Source organism: Nothobranchius furzeri, chromosome 3 (genome assembly GCF_043380555.1).
Source record: "Nothobranchius furzeri strain GRZ-AD chromosome 3, NfurGRZ-RIMD1, whole genome shotgun sequence".
NCBI lineage: Eukaryota > Metazoa > Chordata > Actinopteri > Cyprinodontiformes > Nothobranchiidae > Nothobranchius > Nothobranchius furzeri.
In genome coordinates this window covers 67,757,268-67,774,038 of record NC_091743.1, presented here as the reverse complement: position 1 = coordinate 67,774,038, position 16,771 = coordinate 67,757,268, and the positions used below count along the sequence as shown (strand labels likewise).

The 16,771-nt window shown below is 42.5% G+C and overlaps 1 protein-coding gene across 2 annotated transcripts; it reads left to right on the top strand.

Moving 5' to 3' along the window:
* Positions 1–1,829: 1,829 nt before the first annotated feature.
* On the top strand, positions 1,830–15,581 carry LOC139068885 (uncharacterized). Of its 2 annotated transcripts, XM_070549443.1 has the most exons (16): positions 1,832–1,906; positions 2,019–2,045; positions 2,133–2,426; positions 2,493–2,789; positions 2,871–2,924; positions 2,992–3,060; positions 3,182–3,235; positions 3,303–3,362; positions 6,057–6,176; positions 7,523–7,541; positions 7,753–7,772; positions 7,854–7,894; positions 7,979–8,039; positions 10,816–10,856; positions 10,935–15,416; positions 15,500–15,581. In XM_070549443.1, exons 1-15 carry the CDS (start codon positions 1,873–1,875, stop codon positions 11,037–11,039), a joined length of 1,296 nt encoding a protein of 431 aa, XP_070405544.1. In that variant the 5' UTR covers positions 1,832–1,872; the 3' UTR covers positions 11,040–15,416; positions 15,500–15,581. The 2 variants fall into 2 exon arrangements, with proteins under 2 accessions (XP_070405543.1, XP_070405544.1); XM_070549442.1 differs by having other exon boundaries at positions 1,830–1,906; positions 7,753–7,894.
* Positions 15,582–16,771: the final 1,190 nt, after the last annotated feature.

Sequence of the window (16,771 nt, the reverse complement as noted above, 5' to 3'; positions counted from 1 at the left end):
AGCCTGGCCCGGGTGATTCCACACATCCTTGTCTTAAGCCCATGTGGGCTGATTCTACCCACCAATCAGAGGCTTGCTCTAATGGAAGGTGTGAATTTGCTGTCAGCAGTGGGTGTGTTGGCCCTGGTCGGCCTGAAGCAGACCCCCTCGAGAAGAGGGCTGAGAATGAGCCTTGGTTGGCTGGAAAAATACCAGGCCACCCAGATATGAAAACAACCTACGCTACCCGGCCCGGGCCGACCCGGTACAGATGGGAATGGCCCAAAAGATGACCGCACAACAAGGAGATAGGTTTTACTTACTTTACTCAGGTTCCGACCTGATGAGCTTGTTAGTGGTTCTTCATGTTGGACACCAGCCCGGTGGTGCTCACAGTCCTCAACTGCAACACAGAATGGAGCAGCGCTTATGCTGGATTACATCTACTAGAATGTGCAGAAGCTTTATTTTTTAATGTAGATGAATCTCCATCACTTCCAGTTGTAAAAAGAGAAACCTAAATTTGTAAGTAAAAGTGACTGACCCCAACTGTGAGCTGGACATCAAACTGAATGATTTTTTTCCGCAGGGCTCTGGTTATCTTAATCTCAAAGTGGCTCTGCCTGTCCTGCTGTACTGTCTGAGTCTTCTCCAGGTCTCGGTGTCAGATGTTTAGTCACTCATCTGCCTCCTTTATCAGTAATAGTGCATGCAATCAACCATGGGGGCAGAAGAGGTGGCATAAACCTGAAACTGCTGGTTCCTGTGCTCCGATAAGCAGAAATACAATAAGATTATTATTCACACTGGTGGTAAAGACTCCAGTTCTGCCAATCAGCTGAAACTAACAACAGTGTTGCTTCGGTGTATGAGTTTTCTAAACAATTGTTGAAATTCCATTTATTTATTTATTTATTTATTTGCCTGATTGTACCAATGTGTTTAGCCACATGCTGTCCTTCCACCGCTGGTTGTCTGGTGGTGTCCAGAACGTCACGACTGTCCACAAATAAACAGAAGTGACACCGTCAACATCGCCTGTAGCTCTGACAAAGGAGGCAACATGTCAGGAAAGGCAGAAGCAAGCTCTATTTCTATGTTTATGATGAAGAGCCACAACAAATAAAATGTGATAGAAAAGACAGACAAACAACCCTGTCTTCTACCCTAAATGTAACTAACCCTAACCCTAACAAATATGTTTTTGTGTGTTTCTTATAGAGTAACTTCAGCTTAACACCAGAGCTTCACTCGTCTGAACTTAAAGTAAAACAAAACATTAAAAGTTGAATCATTTCTCCTGTGTTCTCTTCTGAAAGTCAAGAAAAACTCAGTTTTATTCTTTAAAATAGAACTTTTAATTTAGCCTACGCTAGATTTATGAAGACTCCTTATAGAAAATAAAAACGGTGTCCTGTCTTTGACACAGCAAGTCATTAGAGACAAGACAATAATTAAATTTCACTAGTTTTGATTTTTCAGACATTTCATGTAGAAACTAGAACTAAAACTGGACCTGAACCATTTCTCGTGGGTAAAAACTGAAGCAGCAAAAATGAGCTCTTATCAGAAACATTAACTCTAAGTAAATATAAAATCCACCTGTGAGAATCAGTTAAGTTCACTTTAATTCTCATTTATTCCCATGTAAAAACAAACTAAAGCAGCTTTAGGTTTTGTAACATTAAACACCAAGCAGGTTCTGCAGCGGTGCGCTGGAGTTTTAGATTTAGTGCATTTAAATAAAGAATTTTCTCTGGTGGTAAAAGAAGCTGTTAGCATGTGATCATTGTTTCTGATGATGTGGTTTTCCTGTGAGCTAACTTCCTTCATGATGCAGGTGAAACTCAGACAGACAGATGAGCTTGTTTGGTCACTCAGTTCGGCTTCATCATGGCTGCACGTCTGCTGCTCGTCATCCTCATCAGTAAGTTTAACACATGATTGTTTGGTTGCTCTTTGATGTATTAATATGTTTTTTAAAGAAATTTACTTTTGCACATTTTGCTTAAGCTTCTTTTAAATATTTTCTCCTACAGATCTCTTTTATGAGCTCAAGTCAGACGGTCAGTTTTGTTTCCATTTTTCCAGTTTTGAAATAGGTTTGGTTTAAAATAAATCACCATGTAACCTGTTGACCTCTCACCTTTCAGCTCTTCAGCCCAGTCTAACGGTGGATCGGCTCCTGATGAGAGAATCAGACTCGGTCACATTAAACTGTTTGACTCCATCATACGTTTCTGGATCTGGGTGTGATTTCTACATTCAGAATCAAAAGATCTACGACAGCTTCTCCTGTGCTCAGACTCTGACAGGAAGTGAAGTGTTGAAGATGGTGAACAGAAGATCTCCTACTGAGGTTAAAGTCAGATGCCGTTACAGATGGAGATATGGAACTGATGAATATAAATCTTCAGACAGCGACCCGACCTTCATCACCATAAGCAGTGAGTTAACAAGGTTTCCCTTTGGGTCATGTTAGTGTTTAACCTGCTTCACTTCATCTTCTTCAGATCTTCTTCCACCTGACCTGACCGCAAACCAATCAGTGATCACAGAAACAGACTCAGTCATGTTAACCTGTCAGACTCCATCATCTGTTCCTGTTCCTGAGTGTTTTTTGTTCTCCATGAGTTCAAAAACATCCAAACTCATCTCCTGTATGCAGACACTGACAGGAACTGAGCTTCTGTCTTTGTCACATCAGAGCTCACCAGCTGAGGTCCAGCTATCATGTTATTTCACCACAGAGCAGAGAGGAGGACGCCACCAGTCTCTACACAGCAGTGCGACATCTGTGAGAATAAGAGGTGGTCTACCTTCAGGTTTGAGGACATAAACATGTATTTGTGATGAACAATCAACATTTCCAAATATGTTTTTCCTTGTAGGTGTTAAAACAGATCCCACTCTTCTGACAACACCGGCCATAGATGTGACCACAGGTAAGACTTATCCCTGAACAACCAGACAATTATCACCAGATAACTATTAACAGTTTTTAACCATCAGGTCTGGCTGTCAGCACGCAAACCAGGAACAATGATGGTTTCTTTTCTGCTTCCTCAAAACCAGCATCAGGTGATTCCCTCGGATGTTTAAAAGAAATATTCTAATTCATCTGGATGAGACCAATACTTTATAAAATGACTCATTCAGTTTTAGCAGTGCCGTTTTCAGAAATGATCTTTAAATCCACCAGATACAACAGATTTCACGACAACTGGCCGTGGTAGTTCCATCTCTGCTTCTCAAGGTACGCTCATAACTTTTTGATATGTTACATAAAACCTTTTTTAACTAGTTTTTTCTTTCTTAACCAGATTCTGGGGTGATTCTGCCAGCGTCTGCATATCCTGTGACTTTAGTGGCACCAAATACAGGTGAGAAAAAACATCACAAAGACTCAGCTTGGTTTTTCATAGAACAAAATGAATGAAACTATGTTAAGACGAAAGTCTTTTATTCTGAGTGCCCAAAACAAGCCTTTACTTATTAATTTCCACGGAGAAGTCATCAAAGTTCCCCTGCAAGCAATGAAGGAGAAGTTGGGCTCATATTTCAAACACCTTCTTCACATACTTGTCCCCAGAATGCAGAGGTGCCCTTATTAAAGTATAAAGCCACGGTTCTTTATGCGAGAAGAGGGGTTCTGTGTAGTGATGTGACGTTCCCGAACGAATCAAATCTTTTGAACGGGTTTCCAAAGTGAAGGATGAGAGCCGAGTCCCTGTAGAGAGCCGTTCATCTTGTCTTCCGGTAACAAACCTCCCCGGAAGTCGGTAAAGCTCAAACCCCACCCACTGCTGTAACGCACGTAGGAGGAACCCTAACCAACCCCGTGGCCCCGTGCGCCAGTGAGGGGGAAGGTCAGCACAGCTCTGCCTTTCGTGACAGCGGACGGCGGCCCATGAGTCCTTACTATATTCCCTGACTGCAATTATGTATTAAGGAAACAAGAAAGGGCAACTAAAAGGAAGAACTGTAGATTTCTACCAGCTCACTGAATATTTTGAAACTCTTGTGAAAGTGCCATTTCAGTTGCCTGAGAGAGGGAGGGTTGTGAATGCTGGAGAAAAATAATATACTGTGGCAACTTCTGTGCCAAGGTGATGGGCAGAGCAGATTGCTAACTAATAGCTCCCAGCAAGAGTAAGGACACTGACTCAAGAGTTTACAGTGGACTACTTTATTCAACAGCCGAATGGCACCTTGAGCCCATTCCTCAGAATGGAACCCTTACTCGTGGTGCAGAATAGACACCAACCCAAAATAGCAGAGCCAGAACAGTAAACAAAACCTTAACAACACACAGCCAAAAGAGAACAAAATGACTGGCAACCCATTTCCCACAATGTACCATGCCCACTGTCTGTTCTGCAGTGGGCAAGGCCACTGCACAGCCCCCCTTCCAGAGGGTTAAGTGTCCCCACAAGCCTTAGTCCTTAAGCAAAACGTCCTGGAACCGTCTAGGCCGGCACCTAACCCGCACCAGTCTTCCCTGCGGCAGATGCTTTAGGGACAAAATATACTTGCATTTTAGTGACGTGTACAAGGGTTTAAAATAGCTGTCTCGTGTGCATCCCCCAAAATTATTGCAATGCATTTGAACACTGCATTACACAAGTAACCAGTAGGCTGAGTTGACAAAGCAAGCAAAACACACTCATCATCTCCGGTTTTGAGTTCTTTCATGCTATCTACAATAATGCTGCTGTCTCTTTTCTGCCGTGATCTCAAAATTAACCAGTTCCTGATTTCTTCTATTGATGCCATGTTTGTTATGGTTGTACTTACAAACCTGCAGCCTCCTACCGGCATCAACGTGAGGTTAAAAAGCAAGTGTATTCTGGCTCTTAGGCATGGCAGATGCGTTAGACACGGCAGAATAGGCAGCACTGGAGCAAGAAGACAGCAGCTGCAAATGACTCATTAGATCCGTTCTACTTATGTTCACAGGACATGGACAGAGGGTTCTTTAATCCCTATGAGAGACGTTGAATGTAGGAAGCAGCAGAAACAGTAAATAAAACTTACAGACAGTTGAAACCTGGTGTGTGTGTTTTTCACATTGCCTCTGTGATGGGTGTGAGTTACCGTCGCTGCAATACCCACTGTGGACAGCATGGCACTAATGAGTTGAATATTTGTACACACAGGGGCTTTAATCGTTTTATCATTGCTTATTTGTTGTGATTTTATCGTGCAAATAAAATTGTGTCTACAGTGTGCCTCAGAAATATTTTGAGTACATTCAAAATACAAGTATAGTGGATAAAATACTGTCTTACTAACTGGCACACACACACCGTACCATTTGATGTGCACCTGATAGTAACCTATGCATACCATATTTTACTTGCAACCAACCTTGTGTGAAAAGTAAACATGTTTTAGTTTTAATTCGTTGTCCTTTTATGTGTTCCATTTTTTTAAACAAACTATTTCAAATAAAAACACGATATTATAAATGTGATCCAAACAGAGAATAAGCTAAACTGGGGAAGATAGATCTAGCTGATTGTACGATTCACATTCTGATTTTTCCTGTGATGACTCTTCGGGTTTCTTTTTATTCACTCAAACCGAGAAATGAAAGCTGAAATGACATTTGAAAGTATGTTGGTTTGACCCATGCCGAAGTAACCTCAGAGTGTCCACAAACCACATGGTTAATGCTTTTGTAGAGCACAAAAATGGAGAGCATAATCCTTTGTTTACACATAAAAATATAGATTTTGGTGTTGTGTTATATTTGACCAGTTTAGGATGTGCCGCTTGTGCTAGCTGGCGGGGAGACAAACAGTCCCTGGCAGCAATTATGTAGCCTATTTAGGTTATTTTTGTCAATATAACATGTTCATCAGTGCACTCTGACTCTCTAAAGCAAATAAATAAGTTACATTACATCACACTGCAGTATAATACTATTATCTCTACATAAACCTTGGTGATAGATACAGAAAACTAGTTGGGTTATGCTTATTCCAGTGAACATTAGTGATTTTTATGCCATCATTTTCACACACAACAGTTGGCAGTGATTCATGCTGCGGTTCTTTGTTTTTGTCAAACAGAACCGAAACTTCACAAATCATTCAAACAGATACTGATTGCTGGTCCTGGTTTTGGAGTGGCTCTGGGTGTTGTTCTGCTCGGTGGGGCACTTCTCTGTTACGGTAGAAGAAGACGGGATGGTAAGGACAGCAGTGATGCTGATAGCCTTTGAAGTATGAAAGTGTTTTTGTGCTTTTAAAGATTACAAATGCTTCACACCTTTCATCACACAGATTTAATGAGTCGACTGAAATATGTTCAAGTCAGCATACCTCATTTTATCTTGCATTATCATGCATCATATAGATTCAATACATGCTGAGTAAAATTTTTCATTTAGATAATTATGGCTTCAGTGTCTCAGACAATTAAAATCTAAATATTGGAAACCAACGATGTCACACCCATCAGCAAATTAAATCTAAACATCTGTAAAGGTTTCCTGTGCTTCTAAATCAGGGATGTGAAACTTTAGTCCCCGAGTGCCGGTAACCTGCATCTTTGTGTTGTTTCCCTGTTCCAACACAAGAGATTCACATGTGCAGCAGCTCACCAAGCTCTCCAGAAGCCTGTAAATCACCTGCCGATTGAAATCAGGTTGCGAACTGGCCTGACCTGAAACCCCCATTGACAATATTTGGGGTGTTGTCAGGAAGATGAGAGACACTAAACCCATAAATGCAGATGATACACCCCTGCAAATGAACACGCCTGCCCCTGACTGAGTTTTAGTTCTGGTGATCCTGCCTTCTGCTTGTCAGGATCTGCTCCATCAGCCCTTACTGTCGTGTCTCTCCTTGTTATGGTAAATGGTATATCACCTTCTTAGGGTTCTACAACCCCCCAAGGTGCATCATAGCACAATCAGTCATCCACCCATTTACCCGCTGATGGGGATGAGCTACGATGTAGGGTTTTGTTCCTGCTGAGCTTCATTGCCCATGACAGCTACCTGGGTAGGAGGCCCTCACCAGCCATCATTGAGCTGACCACCTAAGCCCAGGTTCCTGTGCCCGCTCCACTGACAGCACTGTGGGGTTCAATCTTCAGAGCTCCTACACCATTGCTGCCAGCCTCCTGGGTCCACACTGTACCTGTGCCTCCTCCACTTACCCTCAGGTCCCTGAGATCCCTTTGCCTTTGCTGCTGGCCAATAAGGTCCATGCCACTCCTGCTCCTTTGACGCCACCTCCAAAGGTCCCTGAGATTGTGGCCCTGTTGCCGGCAGCGTCAGAGGTCCATTCTGCTATTTTGCCTTTGCCTCCTTCCCCGCACTCCAGGGCTCCAGCTCTTCCCATTGACTGTTGTGGCCTTCTTGGATTTGTAGTTTCTATTTAGTTTAGTCACTTCAAAACCAGTACCAAGTTGTGCAGCTGATTTGAATTAATTGAGCTTTAGAATGCAGTCTAAAAATTGTGCTCATACATCTTATAATGCAAGTAATCCCAGAAGTAATAAAAACATTTTCAAACTCTTTTTTTTGCAGGAAAAAATATTTTCAAGAGGTAAGATTTTTTATAAATGTAAATTTGATTCTGAAATCTTCTGTCAATCACATTAAGTACATTGGTGCTTTTTACTCCAAGCAACTTGTTTATTCAAGTTCTTTCTTCTAACGAACTTGAAAAAATCACAAAAAAAGGCAACTGATTGTTGTTCTGCTTGTGTACAAAGTTCATGTTTCATATTGATCAGTTTTTTTTCACCTCCTTGTAGATCACAAGTCAACTTCACAGGTACTGTCAGAAAATCAGCCAACAGCACACTATTTGTTCCGTATGTATCACATTCATTGTTTGTTTTCACTGATTTTGCAGCCAACACTATAGGACCAACTACCTTAAACAATGGAGGACTAGTAATATTTTTGTTTTCACATTAAAAAAGTTTTAAGTTATCAGATGTTTTTATTTGACCATTGTGATCTTTCTTATTTGAAAAGTTCTGCGCTGATGACAGCTGTCACATGATCAACCATGTCCCTGCAGCCGACTCTCCCCCTGGTGAGCTGGTTGGTTTTACTCACACAGGAAGTAAACTCTCTTGTGAACGAATCATGCAAAACATGGATTTAAGAGTAGGGTTTTTATATAGATAATTTTAGCAAGACTGGCTGAGCAATGGTAATGGACCATAACAGTTTTTATTTTCTGACCCCACAGTTTATGTCATTAATATAGAAAAAAACAACCATTAAAATTTTGTTTCGACTGAATTACACTTCAGGAACATTACGTTCATATCTGCTGTATTTACTTACAAGTGTTTTATTTTGGTAGAAAGTCCAATCCCTCTCAAGGAAACTGGTTCCAGAGCCAGAGCCATGCGTTGAGATGAGTTCGACTATATCTAGTCGGAACCTCTCAACCTCACACACCAACTCAGGCTCCTTCCCCACCAGAGAGGTGACATTCCATGTGCCAAGAGCCAGCTTCCATAGCCGAGGATCAGACCGCCATGGTCCCCGCCCTCGACTACCACCCGTCACACTCTGCACCTGACCCCTTTGGCCCCTCCCACGAGCAACTGTACCACTCTGGAGTTGCCCTCACTGAGAGGCGCCGAGCAGGGGTGGGCATATTAGTTGCCCCCCATCTTGGTGCCTGTACGTTGGGGTTTACCCCAGTAAATGAGAGGGTAGCCTCCTTCTGCCTACGTGTGGGGGGACGGGTTCTTACTGTGGTCTGTGCTTATGCACCAAACTACAGTTCAGACTACCCACCCTTTTTGGAGACCTTGGAGGGGGTGCTGGAGAGCGCTCCTTCCGGTGACTCCCTCGTTCTGCTGGGGGGCTTTAACGCTCACGTGGGCAACGACAGTGAGACCTGGAGAGGTGTGGTTGGGAGGAATGGCCCCCTGATCTGAATTCGAGTGGTGTTTTGTTATTGGACTTCTGTGCCATTCATGGGTTGTCCATAATGAACACCATGTTCATACATAAAGGTGTCCATATGTGTCGCACGATCATCGGTGCCTGTCGTGGTGGCAACCCCCAAACCCACTGGTGGACACCGGTGGTTAGGGAAGCTGTCAAGCAGAAGAAAGAGTCCTATCAGGTCTTATTGGCCTGTGGGACTCCAGAGGCAGCTGACGGGTACCGACAGTCCAAGCGGAACACGGCTCGGGTGGTCGCAGAGGCAAAAACCCGGGCATGGGAAGAGTTCGGAGAGACCATGGAACAAGACTTCCATATGGCTTTGAGGAGATTCTGGTCCACCATCGGTGCCTCAGGGGGGGAAAGCAGTGGGCTACCAACACTATCTATAGTGGGGATGATGTGCTGCTGACCTCTACTCAGGACGTTGTGGATCGGTGGGCAGAATACTTCGAAGACCTCCTCAATCCCACCGACACGTCTTCCAGTGAGGAAGCAGTGTCTGGGGACTTTGAGTTGGCCTCTCAAATCTCTGGTGCTGAGGTCAATGAGGTGGATAAAAAGCTCCTCTGTGGCAAGGCTCCAGGGGTGGATGAGATCCACCAGGAGTTCCTTAAGACTCTGGATGTTGTGGGGCTGTGTTGGCTGACGCGGCTCTGCAATATCGTGTGGACATCGGGGGCAGTCCCCCTAAGAATGTGCTATACCAGAGTGTGTTCCAACTACAGGGGGATCACAGGGGTACTCCGGGAGTATGGGGTACCAGGCCCTCTGATACGGGCTGTTAGGTCCCTGTATGACCGGTGTCAGAGCTTGGTCCGCATTGCCGGCAGTAAGTCGGGCTCGTTCCCAGTGAGAGTTGGACTCTGCCAAGGCTGCCCTTTGTCACCGATTCTGTTCATAACCTTTATGGACAGGATTTCTAGGCGCAACCAAGGTGTGGAGGACATCCGTTTTCGTGGCCTGAGGATCAGGTCTCTGCTTTTTGCAGATGATGTGGTCCTGTTGGCTTCATCAGAACGTGATCTTCAGCTTTCGCTGGAGCGGTTCACAGCTGAGTGTGAAGTAGCTGGGATGAGAATCAGCTCCTCTAAATCTGAGACCATGGTCTTGGTTCGGAAAAGGGTAGGGTGCCTTCTCCGGGTCAGGGATGAGGTCCTGCCCCAAGTGGAGGAGTTCAAGTATCTCGGGGTCTTGTTCACGAGTGAGGGAAAACTGGAGCGTGAGATCGATAGGCGGATTGGTGCTGCATCTGCAGTGATGCGGGCGTCGTACCGGTCTGTTGCGGTGAAGAGAGAGCCGAGCCAGATGGTGAAGCTCTCGATTTACCAGTCGATCTACGTTCCTACTCTCACCTATGGTCATGAGCTTTGGGTAGTGACCAAAAGAACGAGATCGCGGATACAAGCGGCTGAAATGAGTTTTCTCAGAAGAGTGGCTGGGCTCTCCCTTAGAGATAGGGTGAGAAGCTCGGTCATCTGGGAGAGGCTCGGAGTAGATCCGCTGCTCCTCCACATTGAGAGGAGCCAGTTGAGGTGGCTCGGGCATCTGGTCAGGATGCCTCCTGGACGCCTCCCTGGTGAGGTTTTCCGGGCACGTCCAACCGGGAGGAGACCTAAAGGTAGACCCAGGACACGGTGGAGGGACTTTGTCTCTCACCTGGCCAGGGAATGCCTTGGGATTCTCCTGGAGGAGCTGGCCCAATTGGCTGGGGAGAGGGAAGTCTGGGCATCTCGCCTTAGGCTACTGCCCCCGCGACCTGCCTCAGGATAAACGGATTAAAATGGATGGATGGACATTTTATTTTGTTTGCTTTTCGTAATAAAGAAAAATCATACACTATGGTGTGATAAAAAAGAAAACTTATGTCAAACATGTAATCATATTTTGTGCAAATGTTACAGATTTCATGCAGCCGAACAGACGAGAGTCTAATAATGAGAATGTAAGCAGAAACATCAGTATTATTAACTGCATGCAGCTTTTACCTATTAAAACATATTTAATTGTTCTTCTTTCCAAGTCTGACATTTACCACGTGTACGCCACTCTCAATGAGGAGCCTGCTGCAACGCCCCTGAGGGAGACAGCGTACCACATCATACAAGAACACTTGAGGCCGATTTGAGCAATTGTTTGCCCACAAAAGAAAAGTGTTGACGCACATTCTTAATGTTTGCTGCATGCATGATTAAATCAAGGTTTATTTACAGATGTGAAAGAATTTTTGGTACCTTTTCACAAGAGAAAACCCCTAAATCAAAAAACAACTACAGATTAGCTCTAAAATAACTTGTGTAGGGTTTGGTAAATTGAGTGCTTTAAGAGCTTACCTCTACTTATGACCAATAAGCTGTGATACTCTAAATATAGAATATCACCCTGCCTGTTCTTTATTGTGCTTTAATCAGAAGATTCTAGGATTCATTATTTATTAGGGGATTGTACACACTTCGTTTTGATTCAGAAAACAGTCAGGTTTATAAAAGTAAGAATTTATTTTACCAACAATTAAAACATGGCAGGTTGGTTAACTAACATTTACTGTGATGGATGGAACTAGATGTGATGTATGAACCCATGTGTGAATGAGATGTTATCAGAACTTCCGTATCTAGGAGAGCTGAGTTCTGGATGTAAAAGAATTTGGTTTGCGTTAAGCTATGAAGTTGATTATTATCAAAACCACATCAGACGCAATCTCACTGTGTTCTACGTACCCAAGTGGAGACGCCCTTTTCGGATCCGAGATGTCAGGGGGGTCAGAGGCCCCCAGGTACCGAAGTCCGTAGATTAACTGCAGTACGACCAGGTCAGTCCAGAGTCATCTCCAGGTAACGACAGTTGGAACTAGTTTGCGTCTCAGGAATAACTCTTAAGGAGTTGAACAAATCAGCTGTTCTGTGCATCAGCTTGTTCTGCAAGAACTGTTTTGTTGTATCAGCTTTGCAGGTGCAAAAAGGTTTTGACGACGTGTCAAAAGCTTTGGTGGTTAATGATGGAGCCTTAACAGGGTTGTGCATACAGTAAGCCAACTTCAGTAAACTTTAATGACCTTTGGTATTACTCGCCTTTCTTATGGCTATAATCGTGTTTAATATGCATTGTGTATTTTGGCTTTTTTTTAATGAAAGTTGAGAGATATGTTGTATTTGAGATCTGAACACACAAATTGCATTTAAAGGGACTTTACGGAGTTTTGAATTTTTATGCTCTCAATTGCCCCCTCAGGCCAAAAGCTTAACAGCAGCTTCAATAATAGGCTCGTGCACGAGGCGCACATGCTGTACGTGCACAGTCCTTAACGTAAATAACAGCTGAGACAGTCCCTTGTGTGTGTGCATGTGTGTGTGTGTGTGTGTGTGTGTGTGTGTGTGTGTGTGTGTGTGTGTGTGTGTGGCCCGGAGGACAGAGGACAGTAGAACGCGCAGCTAATTAATTAAATAATTTGGTTCTGTACCTTTCTCTTCAGCACAGCCGACAAAGGTTTAAGATGGGTCAGTCCTCCTGCATGCTCAGATCATTCCCTTCCCTTGCTTGAAAAATTGTTCCAAAATGAGAGTCGAACCCACATCTTTTTTATCTGTGAATTCAATGCCGTTCGGCGAGTCTCAAATAAAAATTTGGGCATCTTACTGTAAAAAAACATACTAAAATGTGTAAAATATAATATGTAAAAATAATACATATGTAAAAAAAGAAACTCTAAATAAACTATGTTAACATCTAGAATTGAACCCAGGTCTTCAGCACAAGAGTCCGACGTCTTACTAGGTGAACTAAAGCGCCAACAATGTCTATTGTATCTGTAACATTTATATCCTTGATGACAGCTGAAACAATGTTCAAAGAATGGTTCAGAGCGAAAATGGCTATTTTGTTGCTAATTTGCAGGAAATATCTAGAAGAAAGTTCCACAGAAAGTAGCTAAGGGTCCTCAGAAATGTAGCTAGCTTTGTCATTAGGCTTTAGGAACAGCGACAAAGACTAAAGCTATGGATATCCAGTGTTGGGAGTAACGCCGTTTAAGTATAACGGCGTTTCTAACAGCGTTCTTTTATAGGTAACGGAATAATCTAATTAATTACTTTTCCCGCCCTTACAACGCCGTTACCGTTACTGGGGACGGAAGGTTGTGCGTTACTATGTGCTTGTCGAACGTTGAGCAGCAGCGTGAGGCTTTCTGACCGCCACACTTCAGCTGCAGCCAGGGAGAACAGGTGTCGGTAACGCACTTACAAACACGATGATGATTGGCCGGGTGGGCGGAGACCCTCAGTGTTCTCGCTGTCACCGCATGCTGTAGACACAACGGGAATAACTCCGTTTAAAATAACCGCGTTAATAAAAAAATATTTCTTTCAGTAACGAGCAAACTAATTAATTACGTCTTCTTTTATCAAAACGTCGTTTCTGTTACTGATAAGAAAATGCGTGCGTTAAGCAGCGCGGTGTGTTGAAGCTGTCATCCTCAGCTGATCAGGAGCTAAAGAGGTAGATGTTTTCATCCAAGTGTGTCACGGCCCGTGAAGAACGAGGAAGACGTGATGAATATCTACGGCTGCAGACCCCCCGCAGATTTGTTGCTGCAGGGTCTGCAGCCGTGCCCTTCTTAGCGTGACAGCGGGACGTCCCGAAGGTCCGCTCACCTGTTCACCGCTCAGACGTCCTGATCTTCTGCCTTCCTAGATCATCCAGCTGTAACCTGTTTCTGATCATGTCTTTAGTCCCGCTGTAACACTGATGCATCAGTCTCAGACGGCATGGAGCTCAGGTGTTATTAGAACTACCTGTGTGTGTTTACCACCCAGCTTCAGCTCTTCTGTGGTTGGGTCTGACCCACGTTAGTAAATGTAAGTCCTCCATCAGGCTTGTGCCTCTTCTAGTGTCATTTTAAAGGATTTTATTTATTTATTTAACCATTACTAGATTACCAGCAACAGAAATGCTACTAAAACACACAATTATATGAAGCTGGAAAAATTAAAATACTGTGCAAAATTACATTTATTTCTGTAATTTAACTAGACCGAGATTTAAAGGCTCGGGAACCTTTACAGGTGTTTCTATTTGCAATTTTAAATTTTAGCTGATTGGGTTTTTGTTAAATATCACACAGTGACCTTTTAATAGTCTAGATTAGTGTAATGTTCTTAGTAGTTCCTCCTGTTAAGTGCATATTTATTTAAATTATTCAGGTTTATATAAAACATTTGGACATACATTTTATTATGTTCAGTCATTAGTCATTTATATTTTACTATTGTAGTAATTCTTGCATTCTTTAATGAAAAAAGTAACTAAGTAGTTACTTTTGTTGGTAATTAGTTACTTTTATGATCTTGTAACTCAGTTAGTAACTGAGTTACTTTTTTGACAAAGTAATCAGTAACCATAACTAATTACTTTTTTAAAGTAACGTTCTCAACACTGTGGATAGCAAATGCTACGGGCTACGCCTGAGCGTGAACGCGCATGAAGCAGCCTGCTCGACCCGAGCAGCTCTCTTTTTCAGGACCAGGGCATTGCAGGAGAATGTATGAAGAAGAAATTCATGTTTTGGCTGTCAAACTTCCATAATGCCCCTATAAACATCAACACATTAAACTTTAGAAAAAAAACAAGTTTGTAGTTATTTTTTTAGTATCACCTCTAAAAAAACTAAATAAATAAATAAACAATACATGTTTTCATAAAAGAGGGCTGCACAGTGGTGAATTGGTTAGCACTGTTGCCCTGCAGCAAGATGATTCTGGGCTCACATCCCAGCCTGGGGTCTCTCTGCATGGAGTTTGCATGTTAGTGATGCTGACCTAATAAAATGATTTTTCTATTAAGTCTAGCATTAAATTAAAAGGGGGCTTCAGTGTAACCAGAAGGTGGCAGTATTATAATTTAGTAGGCGTTTATGCTTTTAAACAGCTTCAGTCGACTTTCCACAAGACCAACCTGTAGGAAAACTGTCCAGAAATAATTTTACCTTTGACGTAATTTTATTTTTGTTACAGGTGCTTTAAATAAAACATTGTGTTGTGAGAAAGCTTTCATCTCCTATTTAACACAGTGAAACCCACATTTGCTGCTTTTAAACCCTTGCTGTGGTTCTGCTTTGGTAAATAACACAAAGGTGGACTGCTGCCTTCATGATGCTTTTATTATTATTATCACATTATTATTTGTGATGCCTGCTGTGGTTTTCCTGACAACAGGCTAATGTGTGTGAACAGACTTAGTTGAGTGCTCTGTGGTCTATACAGCTAGAAATGAGCTTCATCATGACTGAACACCTGTTGTTTCTCATCCTGCTCTGTAAGTGTGCATTTATTTGTTATTTATTCTAATATAACTATCAAAACAAGCAAATAGTTTTGTTTATGGGTAAAAAAATATATAGCATGTTTGTGTTCAATAGAAATAATTAATTGTCAGACTTTAGGTGTTGATGAATATTCAGTTAAAACATTTTTTCCTTCAGCAGGTCATTTTCTAAATTTTGAGACACAAGGTCAGTCTAAGAACATGTTACTGGTTGTAATCCTCACTTTATAAATAAATAAATGTTACATTTAATAATGTTTGACTTTTCAGCTGAATTTCAGCCTAAACTAACCGTGAATCCAGCAGTGATCAGAGAGGCAGACTCAGTCAACGTAACATGTGAAGCTCCATCATCTGTTCCCGTATCGGGGTGTAGTTTTGACACTCTGAGTGGCTCAACAGGGGCTCTGAGGAACTCCTCCTGTCACCAGACGCTGACGGGAACCAAACTGCTGGAAATGTTAGGTCAGAGGTCACCTGCTGAGGTGAAAGTGAGATGTTCCTACACAGCAAAGCATGGGGAGGTAAAATCACTCTATAGTGGCATGTCATCCATCTTCATTAAAGGTAAGTTTCTGTTACTGCCATCTGCTGGCGCTAAGAGGGAATCGTTCCCAGTTGTAATAAGTGCTCATTTGTTTCAGAACCAAATACGACTGACATCAAAGCTGTTGTTGAAACGGGTTCACTGGATCGTTTACCAGGTAACCTCTGGTTATTTAAACAGTGTGTGTATTTGCACGGTTGTTATTATATAAAAACAATGTCTGTCTATATTCTGAAGTTTGAATTTGTTTTTGGGTAAAGAAACTCTCCTTCCAAATTCAAAAATTCACAACGTCCTCTCTCTTTTTATACAGAATGTCTGCATTTCATCTGTCATATTTAAGTAAATGATGTGTGTGAGCTACGTTCAAAATTATAGTGTTCACCTTTCCTATGACGAATAAAGAAAACGGTGTAAAGTCTCATATTGTGGAACCTAAAATCGTTAAAGGTGTGGTTCACTAAAAATATTGATTATTTCTAATTTTAATTGGTCACTCTGAGTCTAACATGCAGGCTGAACATGAAAACAGTCTCCTACACCTATCTCCTGCATTAGCTTCTGATAGAAAAAGGATGGAGAAACTCTGGGATTTTAAAATCCTGACAGATCTAAGTCACACTGTCACTTAATATCCATGGACTCACTCGTCTTGACTCACAATGATGAAGGCTGTTGCTGGTTTAGCTTCTAGGAAACAGCAGAGAACGTCTCAGCTAGTAGAAGCTAACTGTTAGCATTAGCAACTCCACCACACCGCAGAACCTCAACTCCAGGCTTGTGTTACAGTATTTTTGGAGATAAAACATCAACATTGCAGAGCAAAGTTAGTGGCAGAGTCTCGTTGCTGTTAGCCAATCAGAGGTGAGATGTCCAAATATCAGGAAATAAGACTTTACATCCTGTCTGAAGCTCAACTCGGATGTAGCTCACTTCCAGTTCCTGAAACTGGTGCACCAGAGCTTTGTTTCCCTAGAGAATGACTTACAAGGCAT